Source organism: Macaca fascicularis, chromosome 4 (genome assembly GCF_037993035.2).
Source record: "Macaca fascicularis isolate 582-1 chromosome 4, T2T-MFA8v1.1".
Lineage (NCBI taxonomy): Eukaryota > Metazoa > Chordata > Mammalia > Primates > Cercopithecidae > Macaca > Macaca fascicularis.
Window position 1 is genome coordinate 104,142,230 of NC_088378.1, and position 22,101 is coordinate 104,164,330.

General features: G+C 37.9%; 1 protein-coding gene across 8 annotated transcripts in view; it reads right to left on the bottom strand.

Moving 5' to 3' along the window:
* SMAP1 (small ArfGAP 1) overlaps window positions 1-22,101 on the bottom strand; it is a 185,250-nt gene that overhangs the window by 47,904 nt on the left and 115,245 nt on the right. For all 8 annotated transcript variants that reach the window (XM_074037695.1, XM_074037694.1, XM_005552591.4 and 5 more), the window contains one exon: window positions 21,379-21,459. In XM_074037695.1, coding sequence (XP_073893796.1) covers window positions 21,379-21,459 — 81 coding nt within the window. The remainder of the gene's footprint in view (window positions 1-21,378; window positions 21,460-22,101) is intronic.

Below are 22,101 nucleotides of genomic sequence, written 5' to 3' on the forward strand. Positions count from 1 at the left end.
GAATTAAGGATTAAACAGAAAAAATGATTTTCAATTCATTAAAATTGGATTACAAAGATGAAACTGTATATGTCTACAATGTGTCTTTTTAAAAATGTATTTATTAATTTTTTATTGTGCTAAAATACACATAGCATAAAATTTACCATCTTAACCATTTTATGTGTATTGTTTGTTTAACAGATTTTAAAAATTTTCTTAGAGATTTTTCGTATTTAAAATATTTTTTAAAAAATGTTGAAAGACAAATATTACCAAAGGAAGCATATATTAACACATCTAGCACACTACAAGTTTAAGGCTCAATATATACATTCTTCTGCACTAGTTTTATTGTGGTGGGGGTGGGTGAGAGGGAGATAATGGGGAAGAGAAAGTAAAAAATGATTTATCAAATTTTAATATTTAAAAATTTTGTATAATTATGAAAACATAACATTAAACCTGATAAGAACATTCGCTGAGTTTATCCATTTGAGCAGTTTATTACACAGTATGTAAGTGGTAGGTGAAGAGAAGCATCTAATAGTATTTATTCATTTAAACAAAATATATTATGCAAATATATTTGTATAACTTAAGCCTATTTTATTTCCAATTCATTACTGTTCTCACTTGTAAGGACGGCATAATAAATAGGAAGATAAAATATCCTATTCCCATTTATTAACTGGTAGGTAATCTTTACTCAGTTGGAGAAGCAGACCCTTGCTGCGTACTCTCCAGAAGCCTGTGACATCCCCCCCTCCCACACTACCATAGGCCAGTACAACACATTACCATTAAAGGTAAAATAAATGCTTACAATACAACATTAAATTGGGGGTGAGAGAAAAAAATAAAAAATACAAAACCAATAACATCTACATTCCCAAAAGAGAACTAGAAACAAGTAAAATGTTAAAAGTGGTGAGACTCCGGACAGTAAGATGTAAGGTGATTTTCCTTTTTACTTTTTCCTATATTTTCCACAGTTTTTATAATAAGGGAAAACTGCTATAAAAAGAAATGAGGCTGAACATAATTATCACCGTGATAAAGATTTAGGAGGATGATGCAGACCTTGCTGCATACAAAGGAGAGACACACTGGGGGCATGAGTATAGAACTAAATCAGAGCTACTGAGACAAGAGTAAGAACGCCATGTTCAGAAGACAGTCTCTATTTCGTTTCCCTGAAACTTCATAGGTTTCAAAAGAATAAACTGAAATGAAAGGTGAAAACATAGGTAATGGCCAGACTCTGAAAGGGCTAGGCTTTAATAATATTTATTCTGTAAGCAACCAATTTAGTTATTTTTTAATTTTTTAGCTTGTCATTTCTCCCACTATTCAGGTCCCTACTAAGTTTTGAAGAAGTTAATATATTTCTTTCCTGTCTCCAGTTCTTCTGGCACCGCAATACTTTCAAATAAATGCAGTACTCTAGAAAAAGTATAAGTACCACAAAAGTAATATTACAGAAGATAAAGAATAACAAAGTGTATGGCTACAGGCTAATGCTTTCTGTGGCTCAGGACTACATGTCTAATCAAATTTTTATCCTAACATTCTGTTGTGTTTTCTTCCTCCAAAATGGAATAATTCTAATCAAATAGGAATTAGATAAAAAGATGTGTGATCTTAAAAGATAAATCTGACTTTGGATAACTTATAATTAAGAAAATGCTAATTTCAGATTCACTCAATCCTGTATTTTACATTCCACCTAATGGTATTATAAACTTTTCTTCATATACATAACTATATTATTTCCTTCTGGCATCTGAGTAAAACCTGAGAAAAAGATCTTGTGTCTACAGCAGTCCCCCTTACCTAACGTTTTGCTTTCAGTGTCCTCAGTTACCTACAATCACTGTCAGAAACTATTAAATGGGAAATTCCAAAAATAAGCAATTCGTAAGTTTTAAATTGCACACGGTTCTGAGTAACATAATGAAATATTGTCCCAGCGATGTGAATCATCCCTTTGTCAAGCACATTCATGCTTTATACGCTACCCACCTGTTAGTCACTTAGTAGCCATCTCACTTATCAGATCAAAAATCATGGTATATACAAGATTTGGTATGACCCAAGGTTTCACTGGCTACATCTTGGGACATATTGTCTGCAGATATAAGAGGGACTACTGTATACAGTTGGCCCTCCATTTCCATGGGTTCCACAAGTTCCAAAAAGCAAAACTTGAATTTGCCATGACAGGGTACTACATTGAATCCACAACAATAAAGGGATCTGCAGGCATTGTACTGTATTACTATAAGTAATCTAGAGATGATTTAAAGTATATGGGAGGATGTGCACTAAGTTATATGCAAATGGTATGCCATTGTAAATAAGGGACTTGAACATCCACATATTTTGGTATCTGTGTGTATGTGTGTCAACAGGGGTGGGGTCCTGGAACCAATCTCCCACGGGTATTGAAGGTCAACTATATTCAGATGAAGCCTTGACTGATCTCACTGGTGCCCTCCCAAGGATTGCATAACAGGCAGGTTTTCATTTTTCTACCGAGACCCAGTTTCATGGATCTAGATTTTGAATCAACAATTCTCAAGTGAGAAGTGATTATGCTTCCCAGGGAGACATTTAGCAATGTCTCTGAAAACATTTTTTACTGTTAGGACTGGTAAGATGCTGCTGAATATCCTACAAGAAACAAAACAGCCTCCTGGCCACTCTATCCCTAATGACAAAACTAGCACTTGGCATGTAGTAGGTACTCAGAAATGTCCGAAAAGATTTACATGAGGAAACTGAGGCACAGCGTAGTTAGATATCTAGTAAACAGTAAAGTTGAAAATCAGAAATGTCCGAAAAGATTTACATGAGGAAACTGAGGCACAGCGTAGTTAGATATCTAGTAAACAGTAAAGTTGAAAATCAAAGTCTTGTAATCAAGTGTAGGTTCTTCTATCTGCATCTTGTAGAAGTTTGTTAATATTTTTCAAAAGACTTTTAAAAGACCATATTCTTTGACTCAGCAACTCGTTTTAAAAATTGATTGTAAGCCGGGCGCGGTGGCTCAAGCCTGTAATCCCAGCACTTTGGGAGGCCGAGGCGGGCGGATCACAAGGTCAGGAGATCGAGACCACAGTGAAACCCCGTCTCTACTAAAAATACAAAAAATTGGCCGGGCGCGGTGGCGGGCGCCTGTAGTCCCAGCTACTCAGGAGGCTGAGGCAGGAGAATGGCGGGAACCCGGGAGGCGGAGCTTGCAGTGAGCCGAGATTGCGCCACTGCACTCCAGCCTGGGCAACAGCGTGAGACTCCGTCTCAAAAAAAAAAAAAAAAAAAAAAAAAAAAAAAAAAAATTGATTGTAAGAAGTTATCACACAGTTGTACACAGATTATGTACACAGATTTTCATTATCCCAAAGACAGACAAACTTTAAGCAGAGTCTTACTGTGCTCAGCGGAATGTAAATTATGTTACATCCATTTAATGGAATATTAGTAAAGATAGAAAGGCATAGTATATGTATCAATAAGAAAAGGGGAGCCAGGTGCAGTGGCTTATGCCTGACTGAAGGTCAGGAGTTCAACACCAGCCTGGTCAACACAATGAGACCTCATCTCTAAGAAACTTTTAAAAAAATTAGCCAGGCATGATGGCATGCTCCTGTAGTCCTAGCTACTTGGAAGACTGAGCAGGAGGATTCCCTTAGGCCCAGTCTGAGGCTACAGTGAGCTATGATCACACCAGTGCACTCCAGCCTGAATGAAACAGTGAGACCCTGTATCTAAAAAAGAAAAAAACAAAGAAAAGTCAGTCAAAATATTGTCAAATGACAAAGGGACAGAGTAGGTTACAAAATAATATGTATAATATGATCCCATGTGGTATATATATATTCAAGGCATTAGTGATAATTTTTTCTAAGTGGTAACATTAATTTTTTCTTCTTGCTTACATGTATTTTGTGACTTCTTACAAATACATCTGGTTTGAACACTATGCGGAAGTAGAAGAGAGAGACTATCAAAAACCTACTAGGAGAGCCAGGCACATTGGTGTATGTCTGTAGTCACAGCTAGTCAGGCGCAGAAGGCTGAGACAGAAGGATCCTTTGAACTCAGGAGTTCTACGTATGCCTGAGTACCACAGAAAGACCCTATCTCAAGAAAAATAAAGAAAATCCACTCGGAGGAAACACACATTTACCTATTTCTTGGCTAAAGAATAAGAAATCCTATACATTTACCAAACAGACACATTATTTTTACTTAGGGGTACCACTGTAATCTTTCCTACTTCAGAGGAAAGAGATTTTTTCTCTTTTAATGCTTCCTAGCTAAAGAAAGATGGGGAGTTGTTAACAGCAACTAGCATTCTATACCATAATAAAACTTGGACAACAGGGAAGCAACACTAAAATACTTCCTAAACCTAATACATAGCGATACTAAATCTATTATTTCCTTAAAAAATCTACAAACAAAAGATTATCATCAAACTAATCTTGTTCTAAAATACATTCACGTATCATACGAAAGGTTTATTTAGATTAAATTACACTGAGAGCTTGGTGGGTGTGTAAATGTATCTGTCAGATTGCTAAACAACATAACCTATCAATCTAGCATCTGGCAATGAGCCATTTAATTTAACTTTAATGATTTACTAAGAATAATTTATTTGATTTACAACTGGTTATTACTTTTACATTGTTATACTGAAATTTCAAGTTCAACAGATTTGCAATTGTTATCTTGTGCTTATATTATTAATAGGTTAGATGACATATTTATCAAGTACAAATGTATTTTTTAAATTGTACTAACATAAAAGGTTTGTTCAATGAGGAAATTTGATGGTTGTTTTCATTTCTTTCCCAACTAATTTTTTTTAAAATCAGTATTCATCTACATTATCTCCTTAAATACCCAAATACTTGCTGTATCTTGAGATAAATGTATTGATGCTGGTAAGTATGTATTATCAAAAGCAGTGGTCTTCTCTTATAGTGTTACTGCTTCTGCACTTTCCTTCCTGGAATTTGTATTCTACTTTTATGTACTTTGTGAAATCGATTTTCTCTTAAAAACTTCAAGAAGCTAATGGCAAATATCTGCACAAGAGACATTATTTTACATTAAAAAATTCACAATACATACTTTAGGGACTCTGTGCCAATGAAAACAATCTATTTTAAACTAAGAATACTCCACCAAGGCATATATACAAGAAACCAGTAGGTGTGTACACACACACACACACAGACACACAGAGAGAGAGAGAGAGAGAGAGAGAAATAGGCTGCACTAGGAATAAATGGTTATATTTTCTCCTAAATTAGACTTTGTGTTTTAACAGAAAAAAAAAAAACTGATTAAAGAGAGCAGTAACTAAGGTGGGCGAGAAACCAGTTTAAAATAATAATGAGGAAAAGTCACTGAATAAAAGTGAATTCTGTAGATATCTGAAATCCACCTTTAAGGATACTGTTAGATGATGTTTGGAATCAGCCCCTATGTTCAATAGGTGAAACAAGCAATTCTAAATTTAAAGTTATTTATTGGCAGAAGAGGCTGTAGAGATCATCGAGGCAAACCTTATCATTTAATAAATAAAGAAAAGGAGCCTCTGTGCAGTTAAGTGACTGATGGATCAGGAGTTAGAGCCTGACTCTCCACCTGACCCTGCTTCTTCCACGGCAACAATTTCTCACTGTAAGGAGTTGGGGAAGGAAGTGTCTCAACAAATTTGGCTACCTGTTTTTAAAAATAAAGTTTTCATGGAACACATTCACATTCTGCTTTCATGCTACAAGAAAACAGTAGTTGTGAAAGACACTTTACAGTCTACAGCTTAAAATATTTACTATCTGGTTCTTCACAGAAAAAAGTTTGCTGATTCCTATATTACATTTCTTAATATATGATCAGAAGTTTCAGAACTTAATACATAATAAGTACAGTTGACCGTTGAACGACATGGGTTTAAACTGCGTGGATACACTTACATGTGGATTTTCTTCCACCTCTGCCATCTCTGAGACAGGAAGACCAGCACCTCCTCTTCTTCTTCCTCCTCAGTCAACTCAACATGAAGATGATGACGATAAAAACCTTTATGATGATCTACTTCCACTTAATGAACAGTAAATATATTTTCTCTTCTTTCTGATTTTCTTAATAACATTTTAGTTTCTCTAGCTTACTTTAAGAATACAATATCTAATACATGTGACATACAAAATATGTATTGACTGTTTATGTTATTTATAAGGCTTCCAGTCAACAATAGGCTATTAGTGGTCAAGTTTCCGAGGAATCAAAAGTTATATGAGGATTTTCATCTGTACAGTGGGGATCAGGGACACAACTCCAGCATTGTTCTAGTGTCACCTGTATATATATGTTGTAATAAATAGTAGTGTAACCAGAAAAGAATAGCAATCACCTTAAACAGGCTTAACTTTTTTTGCCAGCAAAGAATTGATTATTTTCTATGTTCCATGCTTTGATATATAAACCTTTGAGAAAACCTATAAAATTTAGAAATGTCCAAAGGAGAAATTAAAATCTGATTAAACTGAAAGATAACCCATAAAACATTCCTTTAATAGAGCACTCCTCATCTACAGAAACATATTCATAGACCATTGATTACTTGAGACACACCCTAGTACATAAATCTAAACTAAGTGAATTAAACAGAAATGTCCAATGAATGTCAGAGTATTACAGAAAAAACGAAATTTACATACAATTTTCTACTGGCATATCTTAAGCATAAAAGAGAGATATCTATTTAAATATCAAAGGCATCTGCCTTATTAGTCACTTGATTCATTACATTTTTAGGTTTTACCTTTCTCCTCCCAGAAAAAAAAAGTAAGCCTAGCTCCAACTGACCCAATTAGTAATAGTTGCTGGAACACTACAAAAATGTAAACCTCAATGAGACTTAGGTATAAACAAAATACAATTTAAACAAAAGTAGTAGACTGCTCAAGGAAAACAAGTTTACAGAAGTAAGAAGCGGCTAACTAGAAACTAACAAATCAAAGTTATTAATTCCCTAATTAGCATAGTATGGGATGAGGTTACATATGAACACAGTTCTTTTATAGGGAAGCCTGGATAATTCATTATAAAATTATGTAGAATGTACAACAGCACTTTAAATTGCAGTAAGAAAGGAATCTAAAGACATATATATCAAATCGAAATACATGCGCGCGCGCGCGCACACACACACACACACACAACACAGGGTTTGAAACCAGAAGACTTGGGTTCAAATTCCTGAGCTGCCAGCAACTGCTAACACTGAGCAACTGACTTCTGAGAGACTTTAGGTTCTTCAAGGATTTAGTTTACTTCTTCATAAAATAAGGAACTTAAACGAGGTAAGTATGGTTCTTTCCAACTCCCAAATAATATATATTTAACTGCTTATTAAGCTATTACAATGTGTCAAGAACTGTATTAATGGCTTTAATTACTTATAGAAATAAGTTTGACTTGAAAAAACCAATTCTAGAATAAATAATCCCTGTCAAGCACCTTCTTTCAAACACATGAAAGATGGCCGAATAGGAACATCCGGTCTGCACCTCCCAGCGTGATCGACACAGAAGATGGGTGATTTCTGCATTTCCAACTGAGGTACCTGGTTCATCTCACTGGGACTGGTTGCACAGTGGGTGCAGCCCACAGAGGGCGAGCTGAAGCAGGGCGGGGCATCACCTCACCGGGAAAGCATAAGGGGTCTGGGATTTCCCTTTCCTAGCCAAGGGAAGCCATGACAGACTGTACCTGGAAAAACGGGACACTCCCACCTAAACACTGTGCTTTTCCCATGGTCTTAGCAACTGATAGACCAGGAAATTCTCTCCTGTGCCTGGCTTGGCAGGTCCCACACTCACTACTAGCGCAGCAGTCTGAGATCAAACTGCGAAGCTGCAGCCAGGCAAGGGGACACACATCCGCTATTGCTGAGGCTTCAGTAGGTAAACAAAGTGGCTGGGAAGCTAAAACTTGGTAGAGCCCACCGCAGCTCAGCAAGGCTCACTGCCTCTATAGACTCCACCTCAGTGGGCAGGGCATAGTTTCAGGCGCAGCAGAAACTTCTGCACACTTAAACGTCCCTCCCTGACAGCTCTGAAGAGAGCAGTAGTTCTCCCAGCACAGCATTTGAGCTCTGAGAATGGACACACTTGCCTCCTCAAGTGGGTCCCTGACCCCCGTGTAGCCTAACTGGGAGACACCTCCCAGTAGGGGCTGACAGACACCTCACACAGGTGGGTACTCCTCTGGGATAAAACTTCCAGAGGAAGGATCAGGCAGCAGTATTTAGAGCTCTTCAATATTTGCTGTTCTGCAGCCTCTGCTGGTGATACCCAAGCAAACAGGGTCTGGAGTGGACCTCCAGCAAACACCAACAGACCTGCAGTGGAGGGACCTGACTGTTAGAAGGAAAACTAACAAGGAGAAAGGAATAGCATCAATATCAACAAAAAGGAGATCCACACCAAAATCCCATCTGTAGGTCACCAATATCAAAGACCAAAGATAGATAAAATCACAAAAATGGGGAGAAATCAGGGCAGAAAAGCTGAAAATTCTAAAAACCAGAGCGCCTCTTCTCCTCCAAAGGATCACAGCTCCTCGCCAGCAACGGAATAAAGCTAATGGAGAATGACTTTGATGAGTTGACAGAAGTAGGCTTCAAAAGGTCGGTAATAACAAACTTCTCGGAGCTAAAGGAATATGTTCTAACCCATCGCAAGAAAGCTAAAAACCTTGAAAAAAGGTTAGACGAATGGCTAACTGGAACAAACAGTGTAGAGAAGACCTTAAAAGACCTGATGGATCTGAAAACCACAGCACAAGAACTTTGTGACACGTGCACAAGCTTCAATAGCCGATTCCATCAAGTGGAAGAAAGGATATCAGGGATTAAAGATTAAATTAATGAAATAAAGCGAGAAGACAAGATTAGAGAAAAAAGAGTAAAACGAAATGAACAAACACTCCAAGAAATATGAAACTATATGAAAAGACCAACTCTACGTTAGATTGATGTTCCTGAAAGGGATGGGGAGAATAGAACCAAGTTAGAAAACGCTCTTCAAGATATTATCCAGGAGAACTTACCCAACCTAGCAAGACAGACCAACATTTAAATTCAGGAAAAACAGAGACCACCACAAAGATACTCTTGAAGAAGAGCAACCCCAAGACACAAAATTGTCAGATTCACCAGGGTTGAAATGAAGGAAAAAGTGTTAAGGGCAGCCAGAGAGAAAGGTCAGGTTACCCACAAAGGGAAGTCCATCAGACTAACAGCGGTCTCTTGGCAGAAACCCTACAAGTCAGAAGAGAGTGGGAGCCAACATTCAACATTCTGAAAGAAAAGAATTTTTAACCCAGAATTTCATATCCAGCCAAACGGAGTTTCACAAGAGAATGAAAAATAAAATCCTTTACAGACAAGCAAATGCTGAGAGATTGTGTCACCACCAGGCCTGCCTTACAAGAGCTCCTGAAGGAAACACTAAACATGGAAAGGAACAACCAGTACCAGTGACTGCAAAAACATGCCAAATCGTAAAGACCATTGAAGCTATGAAGAAACTGCATGAATTAATGAACAAAATAACCACCTAACAGCACAATGACAGAATTAAATTCACACATAACAATATTAACCTTAAATGTAAATGGGCTAAATGCCCCAATTAAAAGACACAGACTGACAAATTGGGTAACAGTCAAGACTCATCAGGTGCCGTATTCAGGAGACCCATCTCACGTGCAGAGACAGACACAGGCTCAAAATAAATAGATGGAGGAAGATTTACCAAGCAAGTGGACAGCAAAAAAAGCAGGGGTTGCAATCCTAGTCTCTGATAAAACAGACTTTAAACCAACAAAGATCAAAAGAGACGAAAAAAGCCATTACATAATGGTAAAGGGATCAATTCAACAAGAAGAGCTAACTATCCTAAATATATATGCATCAAATACAGGAGCACCCAGATTCACAAAGTGAGTACTTGGAGACCTACAAACAGACTTAGACTCCCACACAATAATAATGGGAGACTTTAACACCCTGCTGTCAATATTAGGCAAATCAACAAGACAGAAGGTTAACAAGGATATTTAGAACTTGAACTCAGCTCTGCAACAAGCAGACCTAATAGACATCTACAGAACTCTCCACCCCAAATCAACAGGATATATACTCTTCTCAGCACCACATCACACTTATTCTAAAATTGACCACATAATTGGAAGTAAAGCACTGCTCAGCAAATGTAAAAGAACAGAAATCACAACAAACTACCTCTCAGACCAAATCCAATCAAATTAGAACTCAGGATTAAGAAACTCATTCAAAACCACACAACTACACGGAAACTGAACAACCTGCTCCTGAATAACTACTGGATGAATAACGAAATGAAGGCAGAAATAAAGATGTTCTTTGAAACCAGTGAGAACAAAGATACAACATACCAGAATCTCTGGGACACATTTAAGGCACTGTGTAGAGGGAAATTTATAGCACTAAATGGCCACAAGAGAAAGCAGGAAAGATCTAAAACTGACACCCTAACATCACGATTAAAAGAACAAGAGAAGCAAGAGCAAACACATTCAAAAGCTAGCAGAAGGCAAGAAATAACTAAGATCAGAGCAGAACTAAAGGAGATGGAAACATAAAAACCTCTCAAAAAATCAATGAATCCAGGAGGTGGTTTTTTGAAAATATCAACAAAATTGACAGACTGCTAGCAAGACTAACAAAGAAGAAAAGAGAGAAGAATCAAATAGATGCAATAAAAAATGATAAAGGGGATATCACCACCAATCCCACTGAAATACAAACTACCATCAGAGAATACTATAAACACCTCTACTCAAATAAACTAGTAAATCTAGAAGAAATGGATAAATTTCTGGACACATACACCCTCCCAAGACTACACCAGGAAGAAGCTGAATCTCTGAATAGACCAATATCAGGCTCTGAAACTGAGGCAATCATTAATAGCCTACCAATCAAAAAAAGTCCAGGACCAGAGGGATTCACAGTCAAATTCTACCAGAGGTAAAAAGAAGAGCTGGTACCATTCCTTCTGAAACTATTCTAATCAATAGAAAAAGAGGGAATCCTCCCTAATTCATTTTATGAGGCCAATATCATCCGGATACCAAAGCCTGGCAGAGACACAACAAAAAAAGAGAATTTTAGACCAATATTCCTCATGAACATCGATGCAAAAATCCTCAATAAAATACCAGCACACCGAATCTAGTAGCACATCAAAAAGCTTATCCACCACAATCAAGTTGGCTTCATCCCTGAGATTCAAGGCTAGTTCAACAACCAGAAATCAATAAATGTAATCCATCACCTACACAGAACCAATGACAAAAACCACATGATTATTTCAACAGATGCAGAAAAGGCCTTTGAAAAATTCAACAGCCCTTCATGCTAAAAACTCTCAATAAACTAGGTATTGATGGAATGTACCTCAAAATAATAAGAGCTCAATAAGGGTACTCAATTAGGAAAAGAGGAAGTCAAACTGTCCCTGTTTGCAGATGACATGGTTGTATATTTAGAAAACGCCATTGTCTCAGCCCAAAATCTCTTTAAGCTGAGAAGCAACTTCAGCAAAGTCTCAGGATACAAAATCAAGGTGCAAAAATCACAAGCATTCCCATACAACAATGACAAACAGAGCACGAAATCATGAGTGAATTCCCATTCACAATTGCTACAAAGAGAATAAAATACCTAGGAATCCAACTTACAAGAGATGTAAAGGACCTCTTCAAGGAGAACTACAAACCACTGCTCAACGAAATAGGAGGACACAAACAAATGGAAGAACATTTCATGCTCATGGATAGGAAGAATCAATACCGTGAAAGTGGCCATACTGCCCAAGGTAATTTATAGATTCAATGCCATCCCCATTAAGCTACCAATGACTTTCTTCACAGAATTAGAAAAAACTACTTTAAAGTTCATATGGAACCAAAAAAGAGCCCGCATAGCCAAGACAATCCTAAGCCAAAGGAACAAAGCTGGAGGCATCACGCTACCTGACTTCAAACTATACTACAAGGCTACAGTAACCAAAACTGCATGGTACTGGTACCAAAACAGAGAGATACACCAATGGAACAGAACAGAGGCCTGAGAAATAATACCACACATCTACAACCATCTGATCTTTGACAAACCTGACAAAAACAAGAAATGAGGAAAGGATTGCCTATTTAATAAATGTTGCTGGGAAAACTGTCTAGCCATAGGTAGAAAGCTGAAACTGGATCCCTTCCTTACACCTTACATGAAAATTAATTGCAGGTGGATTAAAGACTTAAATGTTAGACCTAAAACCATAAAAACTCCAGAAGAAAACCTAGGCAATACCATGCAGGACATAGGCATGGGCAAGGACTTCATGTCTAAAACACCACAAGCAATGGCAACAAAAGCCAAAATTGACAAATGGGATCTAATTAAACTAAAGAGTTGCACAGCAAAAGAAACTACCATCAGAGTAAACAGGCAACCTACAGAATGGGAGAACATTTCTGCAATCTACTCATCTGACAAAGGGCTAATATCCAGAATCTACAAAGAACTTAAACAAATTTACAAGAAACAAACCAACAACCCCATCAAAAAGTGGACAAAGGATACGAACAGACACTTCTCAAAAGAAGACATTGCATTTATGCACAGCCAACAGACACATGAAAAAATACTCATCATCACTGGTCATTACAGAAATGCAAATGAAAACCACAAAGAGATACCATCTCATGGTAGTTAGAATGGTGATCATTAAAAAGTCAGGAAACAACAGGTGCTGGACAGGATGTGGAGAAATAGGAACACTTTTATACTGCTGGTGGTGGTATAAATTACTTCAGCCATTCTGGAAGAGAGTGTGGCAATTCCTCAAGGATCTAGAACTAGAAATACCATTTGACCCAGCGATCCCGTTACTGAGTATATACCCAAAGGATTATAAATTATGCTACTATAAAGACACATGCAAATGTATGTTTACTGCGGTACTATTCACAATAGCAAAGACTTGGAACCAACCCAAATGTCCATCAATGACAGACTGGATTAAGAAAATGTGGCACATATACACCATGGAATACTATGCAGCCATAACAAAAGGATGAGTTCATGTCCTTTGCAGGGACATGGATGAAGCTGGAAACCATCATTCTCAGCAAACTATCGTAAGGACAAAAAACCAAACACCGCACGTTCTCACTCATAGGTGGGAACTGAACAATGAGAACACTTGGACACAGGGCAGGGAACATCACACACTGGGGCCTGTCGAGGGGTGGGGGGCCGTGGGAGGGATAGCATTAGAGGAGAAATACCTAATTTAAATGACGAGTTGATGGGTGCAGCAAACCAACATGGCACATGTATACCTGTGTAACAAACCTGCATGTTGTGCACATGTACCCTAGAACTTAAAGTATAATAATTAAAAAATTAAAATAAAATAAATTAAAACAGAAACAAAATTAGCCATAATGAAGAAATAAGGTATTTGCAAACACTTAACTGAAAAAGGACTAGCATCTCCTATACATATGTATATGTGTATAGACAGCTACAAATTAATGAGGAAAAGCAGGCAATCCAACAGAAAAATTGGCAAAAGACCTGAACCAGGCCTATGAAAAGGAAGATTTTTGTTTTTCATTCCCTTCTGTATTTTTTTTTTAAAGGGGGTCTTGCTGTATTACCCATGCTGGATCCAGTGCAGTGGCTATTCACAGGTATGATCATAGCACACTGCAGCCTCAAATTCCTGGGCTCAAGTGATCCTCCCACCTCAGCCTCCTCCCAAGTAGCTGGGGACTACAGATGTGCACCATCACACCCCATTTAAAGTTCCACTTTTTAAAAAACACGTGCCATATTTTCACATGTATTATTTTCATTTTTTAAATGTAAAATAAATGACGCTATAGTGAAAAAAAGAAAGCAAAAAAGACATGAAAAGGCACTGGGTCCCATTTTGTAATCAAGGAAATGAACAGTAAAAATTTAATGAGATACCATTACATACTCACCGTATCACAAATGCTAAAATCCCTGACTGACAACACTATGTGTTGCAGAGAACGTGAAGTTACTTTGATGGTAAGAGTACCTTTGGTATACACTTTGGAAAAAAGTTTGACATTATCCAGTAAACTTGAAGACGCACATACTTTATGATGCAGAAATTCCACTACTAAGTCACCCTAAAAAAATACAAGCTTAGATTCCATATACAAAAGCTTCAAAGCAGCATTATTTAGAATAGTTAAAACCTCTAGATAATCCAAATGTTGAACAGCAGAATGGACCTTCTTTCTTATATACAATACTTCTATTATGTACTTTAATGGATGTACTTTTGCAGTATGCAATTTATGCCTCAACAAAGTTGATTTTTAAAATTTCAACAACTAAAATCAAGGATGCTTCCTTTACTGACAATTCTCTTAGTATGATTCCATGCTCTTATGATGAAATGCATTCAAAGCCAAGCCACCATGAATATTTAACCAATCCCTTTACAAAGTACAACGTTCTCAGTACCTCTGCTTTGCCTAATCACATCTATCCTGCATATCACTGCTAAAATAATCTTCAAAAAACCCTTCTGAATTAGGAGTACCATGTGCTTTAGAACTTGAAGTGCTGCTCACAGCCTTTCCTCCCCCCAGAAGAATAAACATTTACAATTTGAGTTGAATCTACCACTCTGGTCTTATTTTTCACTACTTTCTATACATAGACAAATCCTTTTCTTAAAATTCACTATTTTTCTAAACATATTTTATTTACACTTTTCATGCATTCTTCAGGCTGTTCTCTTAAACATGTACCCCTGTCTTCCACCTTAATCCTACCTATGATTTAAGAGGTAGCTCAAAGGCTAACCTTAAGCACAGAGTCTTTTCTGAAGCCCCTTTCATTTACGTCTCTTCATTCTCTGAAATTCTAAGTCTTCTAAGTCTGTGTATGAAAGCTAAAAACACCATTCTCTATGTCATTCACAGAAGAATACCTGCCGCCAAGGAACTCAGATAATTTATACCCACACATATCAATAACTGATGACAAATAATATAGGGACAAGCTAGAAGGACATGCTGAGCACAGAGCATTCACTCAACAATTGCTTGTTGAAAATAATGATTATGTACATATTATAAATATCCAGAAAGTCACTAATATATAAGTATACAAATAAAATGGTAATCCTAATAGATTAAAAAAAAAAAAATCTGAGATCCGTGCCAAGATGGCCGAATAGGAACAGCTCCAGCCTCCAGCCTCCAGGTCCCAGCATGAGTGACACAGAAGATGGGTGATTTCTGCATTTCCAACTGAGGTACCAGGTTCATCTCACTGGGGCATGAACACAACACCTGGAAAATTGGGTCACTCCCACCCTAATACAGGCTTTACCAAGGGTCTTAGCGAACGGCACACCAGGAAATTATATCCTGCACCAGGCTTGGAGGGTCCCATGCCCACGGAGCCTCCCTGGTTGCTAGCACAGCAGTCTGAGACCTAACTGCAAGGCAGCAGTGAGACTGTGGGAGGGGTGCCCGCCATTGCTGAGGCTTAAGTAGGTAAACAAAGTGGCCGGGAAGCTCGAACTGGGTGGAGCCCACGCCAGTTCAAGGAGGGCTGCCTGCCTCTGTAGACTGCACCTCTGGGGACAGGGCATAGCCAAACAAAAGGCAGCAGAAACCTCTGCAGATGTAAATGTCCCTGTCTGACAGCTTTGAAGAGAGCAGTGGTTTTCCCAGAACGGAGTTTGAGACCTGAGAATGGACAGACTGTCTGCTCAAGTGGGTCCCTGACTCCCGAGTAGCCTAACTGGGAGATATCCCCCCAACTAGGGGCAGACTGACACCTCACACCTCACACGGCTGGGTACACCCCTGAGACAAACCTTCCAGAGGAACAATCAGACAGCAATATTTGCTGTTCAGTAATATTCACTCTTCTGCAGTTTCTGCTGCTGATACCCAGGCAAACAGGGTCTGTAGGGGGACCTCAAGCAAACTCCAACAGACCTGCAGCTGAGGGTCCTGACTGTTAGAAGGAAAAACAAACAGAAAGGACATCCACACCAAAACCCCATCTGTACATCACCATCATCAAAGACCAAAGGTAGATAAAACCACAAAGATGGGGAAAAAGTAGTACAGAAAAGCTGGAAATTCTAAAAATCAGAGCACCTCTCCCCCTCCAAAGGAATGCAGCTCCTCTCCAGCAACGGAACAAAGCTGGACAGAGAATGACTTTGACGAGTTGAGAGAAGAAGACTTCAGACAATCAGACTTCTCTGAGCTAAAGGAGGAATTACGAACCCAGTGCAAAAAAACTAAAAACGTTGAAAAAAGATTTGATGAATGGCTAACTAGAATAACCAATGCAGAGAAATCTTTAAACGATCTGATAGAGATGAAAACCATGACACAAGAACTACGTGACAAATGCACAAGCTTCAGTAACCGACTCAATCAACTGGAAGAAAGGGTATCAGTGACTGAAGATCAAATGACTGAAATGAAGCAAGAAGAGAAGTTTACAGAAAAAAGTAAAAAGAAATGAACAAAGCCTCCAAGAAATATGGGACTATGTGAAAAGACCAAATCTACGTCTGAGTGGTGTACCTAAAAGTGACGGGGAGAATGGAACCAAGTTGGAAAACATTCTGCAGGATATTATCCAGGAGAACTTCCCCGACCTAGCAAGGCAGACCAACATTCAAATTCAGGAAATACAGAGAACGCCACAAAGATACTCCTCGAGAAGAGCAACTCCAACACACATAACTGTCAGATTCACCAAAGTTGAAATGAAGGAAAAAATGGTAAGGGTAGCCAGAGAGAAAGATCGGTTTACCCACAAAGGGAAGTCCATCAGACTAACAGCAGATCTCTCAGCAGAAACTCTACAAGCCAAAAGACAGTGGGGGCCAATTTTCAACATTCTTAAAGAAAAGAATTTTCAACCCGGAATTTCATGTCCAGCCAAACTCAGTTTCATAAGTGAAGGAGAAATAAAATCCTTTACAGACAAGTAAATGCTGAGAGATTTTGTCACCACCAGGTCTGCCCTACAAGAGCTCCTGAAGGAAGCACTAAAAATGGAAAGGAACCGGTACCAGCCACTACAAAAACATGCCAAAATGTAAAGGTCATTGATGCTAGGAAGAAACTGCATCAACTAACAAGCAAAATAACCAGCTAATATAGTAACAGGATTAAGTTCACACATAACAATATTAACCTTAAATAAAAACAGGCTTAATGCTCCAATTAAAAGACACAGACTGACAAACGGGATAAAGAGTCAAGACCCATCAATTTGCTGTATCCAGGAGACCCATCTCACATATAGAGACACACATAGGCTCAAAATAAAGGGATGGAGGAAGATCTATCAAGCAAATGGAAAACAAAAAAAGGCAGGGGTTGCATCCTAGTCTCTGATAAAACAGACTTTAAACCAACAAAGATCAAAAGAGACAAGAAGGCCATTACATAATGGTGAAGGGATCAATTCAACAAAAAGAGCTAACTATCCTAAATATACTGCACCAAATTCAGGGGCACCTAGATTCATAAAGCAAGTCCTTAGAGACTTACAAAGAGACTTAGATTCCCATACAATAATAATGGGAGAATTTAACACCCCGCTGTCAACATTAGACAAATCAACGAGACAGAAAGTTAACAAGGATATCCAGGAATTGAACTCAACTCTGCACCAAGCGGACCTAATAGACATCTACAGAACTCTCCACCCCAAATCAACAGAATATACAGCCTTCTCAGCACATTGCACTTGTTCCAAAACCAACCACATAGTTAGAAGTAAGGCACTCCTCAGCAAATGTAAAAGAACAGATATTATAACAAACTGTCTCTCAGACCACAGTGCAATCAAACTAGAATTCAGGATTAAGATACTCACTCAAAAGCACTCAACTACATGGAAACTGAACAACCTGCTCCTGAATAACTACTGGGTACATAACAAAATGAAGGCAGAAATAAAGATGTTCTTTGAAATCAATGAGAACAAAGATACAACATACCAGAATCTCTGGGACACATTTAAGGCACTGTGTAGAGGGAAATTTATAGCACTAAATGGCCACAAGAGAAAGCAGGAAAGATCTAAAACTGACACCCTAATATCACAATTAAAAGAACTAGAGAAGCAAGAGCAAACACATTCAAAAGCTAGCAGAAGGCAAGAAATAACTAAGATCAGAGCAGAACTGAAGGAGATAGAGACACAAAAAATCCTTCAAAAAATCAATGAATCCAGGAGCTGGTTATTTGAAAAGATCAACAAAACTGATAGACCACTAGCAAGACTAATAAAGAAGAAAAGAGAGAAGAATCAAACAGATGCAATAAAAAATGATAAAGGGGATGTCACCACCAGCCCCACAAAAATACAAACTACCATCAGAGAATACTATAAACACCTCTACGTAAATACACTAGACAACCTAGAAGAAATGGATAAATTCCGGGACACATACACTCTCCCAACGCTAAACCAGTAAGAAGCTGAATCTCTGAATAGACCAGTTAACAGGCTCTGAAATTGAGGCAATAATTAATAGCCTACCAATCAAAAAAAGTCCAGGACCAGAGGGATTCACAGCTGAATTCTACCGGAGGTACAAGGAGGAGCTGGTACCATTCCTTCTGAAATTATTCCAATCAACAGAAAAAGAGGGAATCCTCCCTAACTCATTTTATGAGGCCAACATCATCCGGATACCAAAGCCTTGCAGAGACACAACAAAAAAAAGAGAATTTTAGACCAATATCCCTGATGTACATTGATGCAAAAATCCTCAGTAAAATACTGGCAAACTGAATTCAGCAGCACATCAAAAAGCTTACCTCCCATCATCAAGTGGGCTTCATCCCTGGGATGCAAGGCTGGTTCAACATACACAAATCAATAAATGTAACCCAGCATATAAACAGAACCAAAGACAAAAACCACATGATTATCTCAATAGATGTAGAAAAGGCCTTTGACAAAATTCAACAGCCCTTCATGCTAAAAACTCTTAATAAATTCGAGATTTATGGAATGTATCTCAAAATAGTAAGAGCTATTTATGACAAACCCACAGCCAATATCATACTGAATGGGGAAAAACTGGAAGCATTCCACTTGAAAACTGGCATAAGACAGGGATGCCCTCTCTCACCACTCCTATTCAACATAGTGGTGGAAGTTCTGGCCAGAGCAATCAGGCAGCAGAAAGAAATAAAGGGTATTCAATTAGGAAAAGAGGAAGTCAAATTGTCCCTGTTTGCACATGACATGACTGTATATTTAGAAAACCCCATCGTCTCAGCCCCAAATCTCCTTAAGCTGATAAGCAACTTCAGCAAAGTCTCAGGGTACAAAATCATGTGTAAAAGTCACTAGCATTCTTACATACCAATAACAGAAAAACAGAGAGCCAAATCATGAGTGAACTCCCATTCACAATTGCTTCCAAGAGAATAAAATACCTAGGAAGCCAACTTACAAGGGATGTAAAGGACCTCTTCAAGGAGAACTACAAACCACTGCTCAATGAAATAAAAGAGGACACAAACAAATAGAAGAACATTCCATGCTCATTGACAAGAAGAATCAATATTGTGAAAATGCCCATACTGCCCAAGGTAATTTATAGATTCAATGCCATCCCCATTAAGCTACCAATGACTTTCTTCACAGAATTGGAAAAAAACTACTTTAAAGTTCATATGGAACCAAAAAAGAGCCCGCATTGCCAAGAAAATCCTAAGCCAAAAGAACAAAGCTGGAGGCATCACGCTATCTGACTTCAAACTGTATTACAAGGCTACAGTAACCAAAACTGCATGGTACTGGTACCAAAACAGAGATATAGACCAATGGAACACAACAGAGTCCTCAGAAATAATACCACACATCTACAATCATCTGATCTTTGACAAACCTGACAAAAACAAGAAATGGGTAAAGGATTGCCTATTTAATAAATGTTGCTGGGAAAATTGTCTAGCCATAAGTAGAAAGCTGAAACTGGATCCCTTCTTACACCCTATAAAAAAATTCATTCAAGATGGATTACAGACTTAAATGTTAGACCTAAAACCATAAAAACCCTAGAAGAAAACCTAGGCAATACCATGCAGAACATAGGCATGGGCAAGGACTTCATGTCTAAAACACCACAAGCAATGGCAACAAAAGCCAAAATTGACAAATGGGATCTAATTAAACTAAAGAACTTCTGCACAGCAAAAGAAACTACCATCAGAGTGAACAGGCAATCTACAGAATGGGAGAACATTTCTGCAATCTACTCATCTGACCAAGGGCTAATATCCAGAATCTACAAATAATTTAAACAAATTTACAAGAAACAAACAAACAACCCCATCAAAAAGTGGGCAAAGGATATGAACAGACACTTCTCAAAAGAAGACACTGCATTTATGCAGCCAACAGACACATGAAAAAATGCTCATCATCACTGGCCATCAGAGAAATGCAAATCAAAACACAATGAGATACCATCTCACACCAGTTAGAACGGCAATCATTAAAAAGTCAGGAAACAACAGGTGCTGGAGAGGATGTGGAGAAATAGGAACACTTTTACACTGTTGGTGGGACTGTAAACTAGTTCAACCATTGTGGAAGACAGTGTGGCGATTCCTCAAGGATCTAGAACTAGAAATACCATTTGACCCTGCCATGCCATTACTGGGGATATACCCAAAGGATTATAAATCATGCTGCTATAAAGACACATGCACACATATGTTTATTGTGGCACTATTCACAATAGCAAAGACTTGGAACCAACCCAAATGTCCATCAATGACAGACTGGATTAGGAAAAGTGGCACATATACACCATGGAATACTATGCAGCCATAAAAAAGGATGAGTTCGTGTCCTTTGTAGGGACAAGGATGAAGCTGGAAACCATCATTCTCAGCAAACTATCGCAAGAACAGAAAACTAAACACTGCATGTTCTCACTCATAGGTGGGAATTAAACAATGAGAACACTGGGACACAGGAAGGGGAACATCACACACTGGGGCCTGTTGTGAGGTGGGGGAAGCGGGGAGGGATAGCATTGGGAGATATACCTAATATAAATGACAAGTTAATGGGTGCAGCACACCAACACGGCACATGTATACATATGTAACAAACCTGCACGTTGTGCACATGTACCCTAGAACTTAAAGTATAATAAAAAAATAAAATAAAATAATAAAATAAAATAATTTTAAAAAGAATTTTACCTTTTCAGTTGTAAGTGGTTTTGCCGGCTTTTCTGGCTCCTTTTCTCTCCTTTTCTCTTCCTTTTTTTTTTCCTTTTCTTTCTAAAACACAGCCCAAAGTTTTGATAAGTTTACTTTTTAAAAAAATGGCAACTTTTGACTCATTTTTATTAGTTTGAGTCATCATTTAAAAAAAGGTAGAAATACTCAGTAATTACAATATCTATGTGCTACTGAAATATAATAGTAAACATAGCAAATTCATATTCTCATTGAGGTTATATGCTGATGACAGCAAAGAATATCTGTGAAAAAATTAAGACAGAGGCACAGAGTTAAGACAATTTAGAACTTCTTTGATATATTAGGGTTTGTTTTGTGTTTGTTTTAAATGAATGAGCTCTCCATTCAATAAATTCTCACTATATCCTTCTATTAGGTTCGACTTCCTAACAGCAATCACGCAGTTGAATTATGAATGAGAAAAAAAAAAAACTAAGTGATAGGACAGACTTCTTTATTATACAAAGATAAATTATAATAGGTAAATATAAGAGGAAGACTAAAAATCTGCTTTTTTTAATCACAAAATATCTTCAGTGTTACAGGAAGTCAGGGACCCCAAACGGAGGGACAAGCTGGAGCCATGGCAGAGGAACATAAATTGTGAAGATTTCATGGACATTTATCACCTCCCTAATAATACTCTTATAATTTCTTACACCTGTCTTACTTTAATCTCTT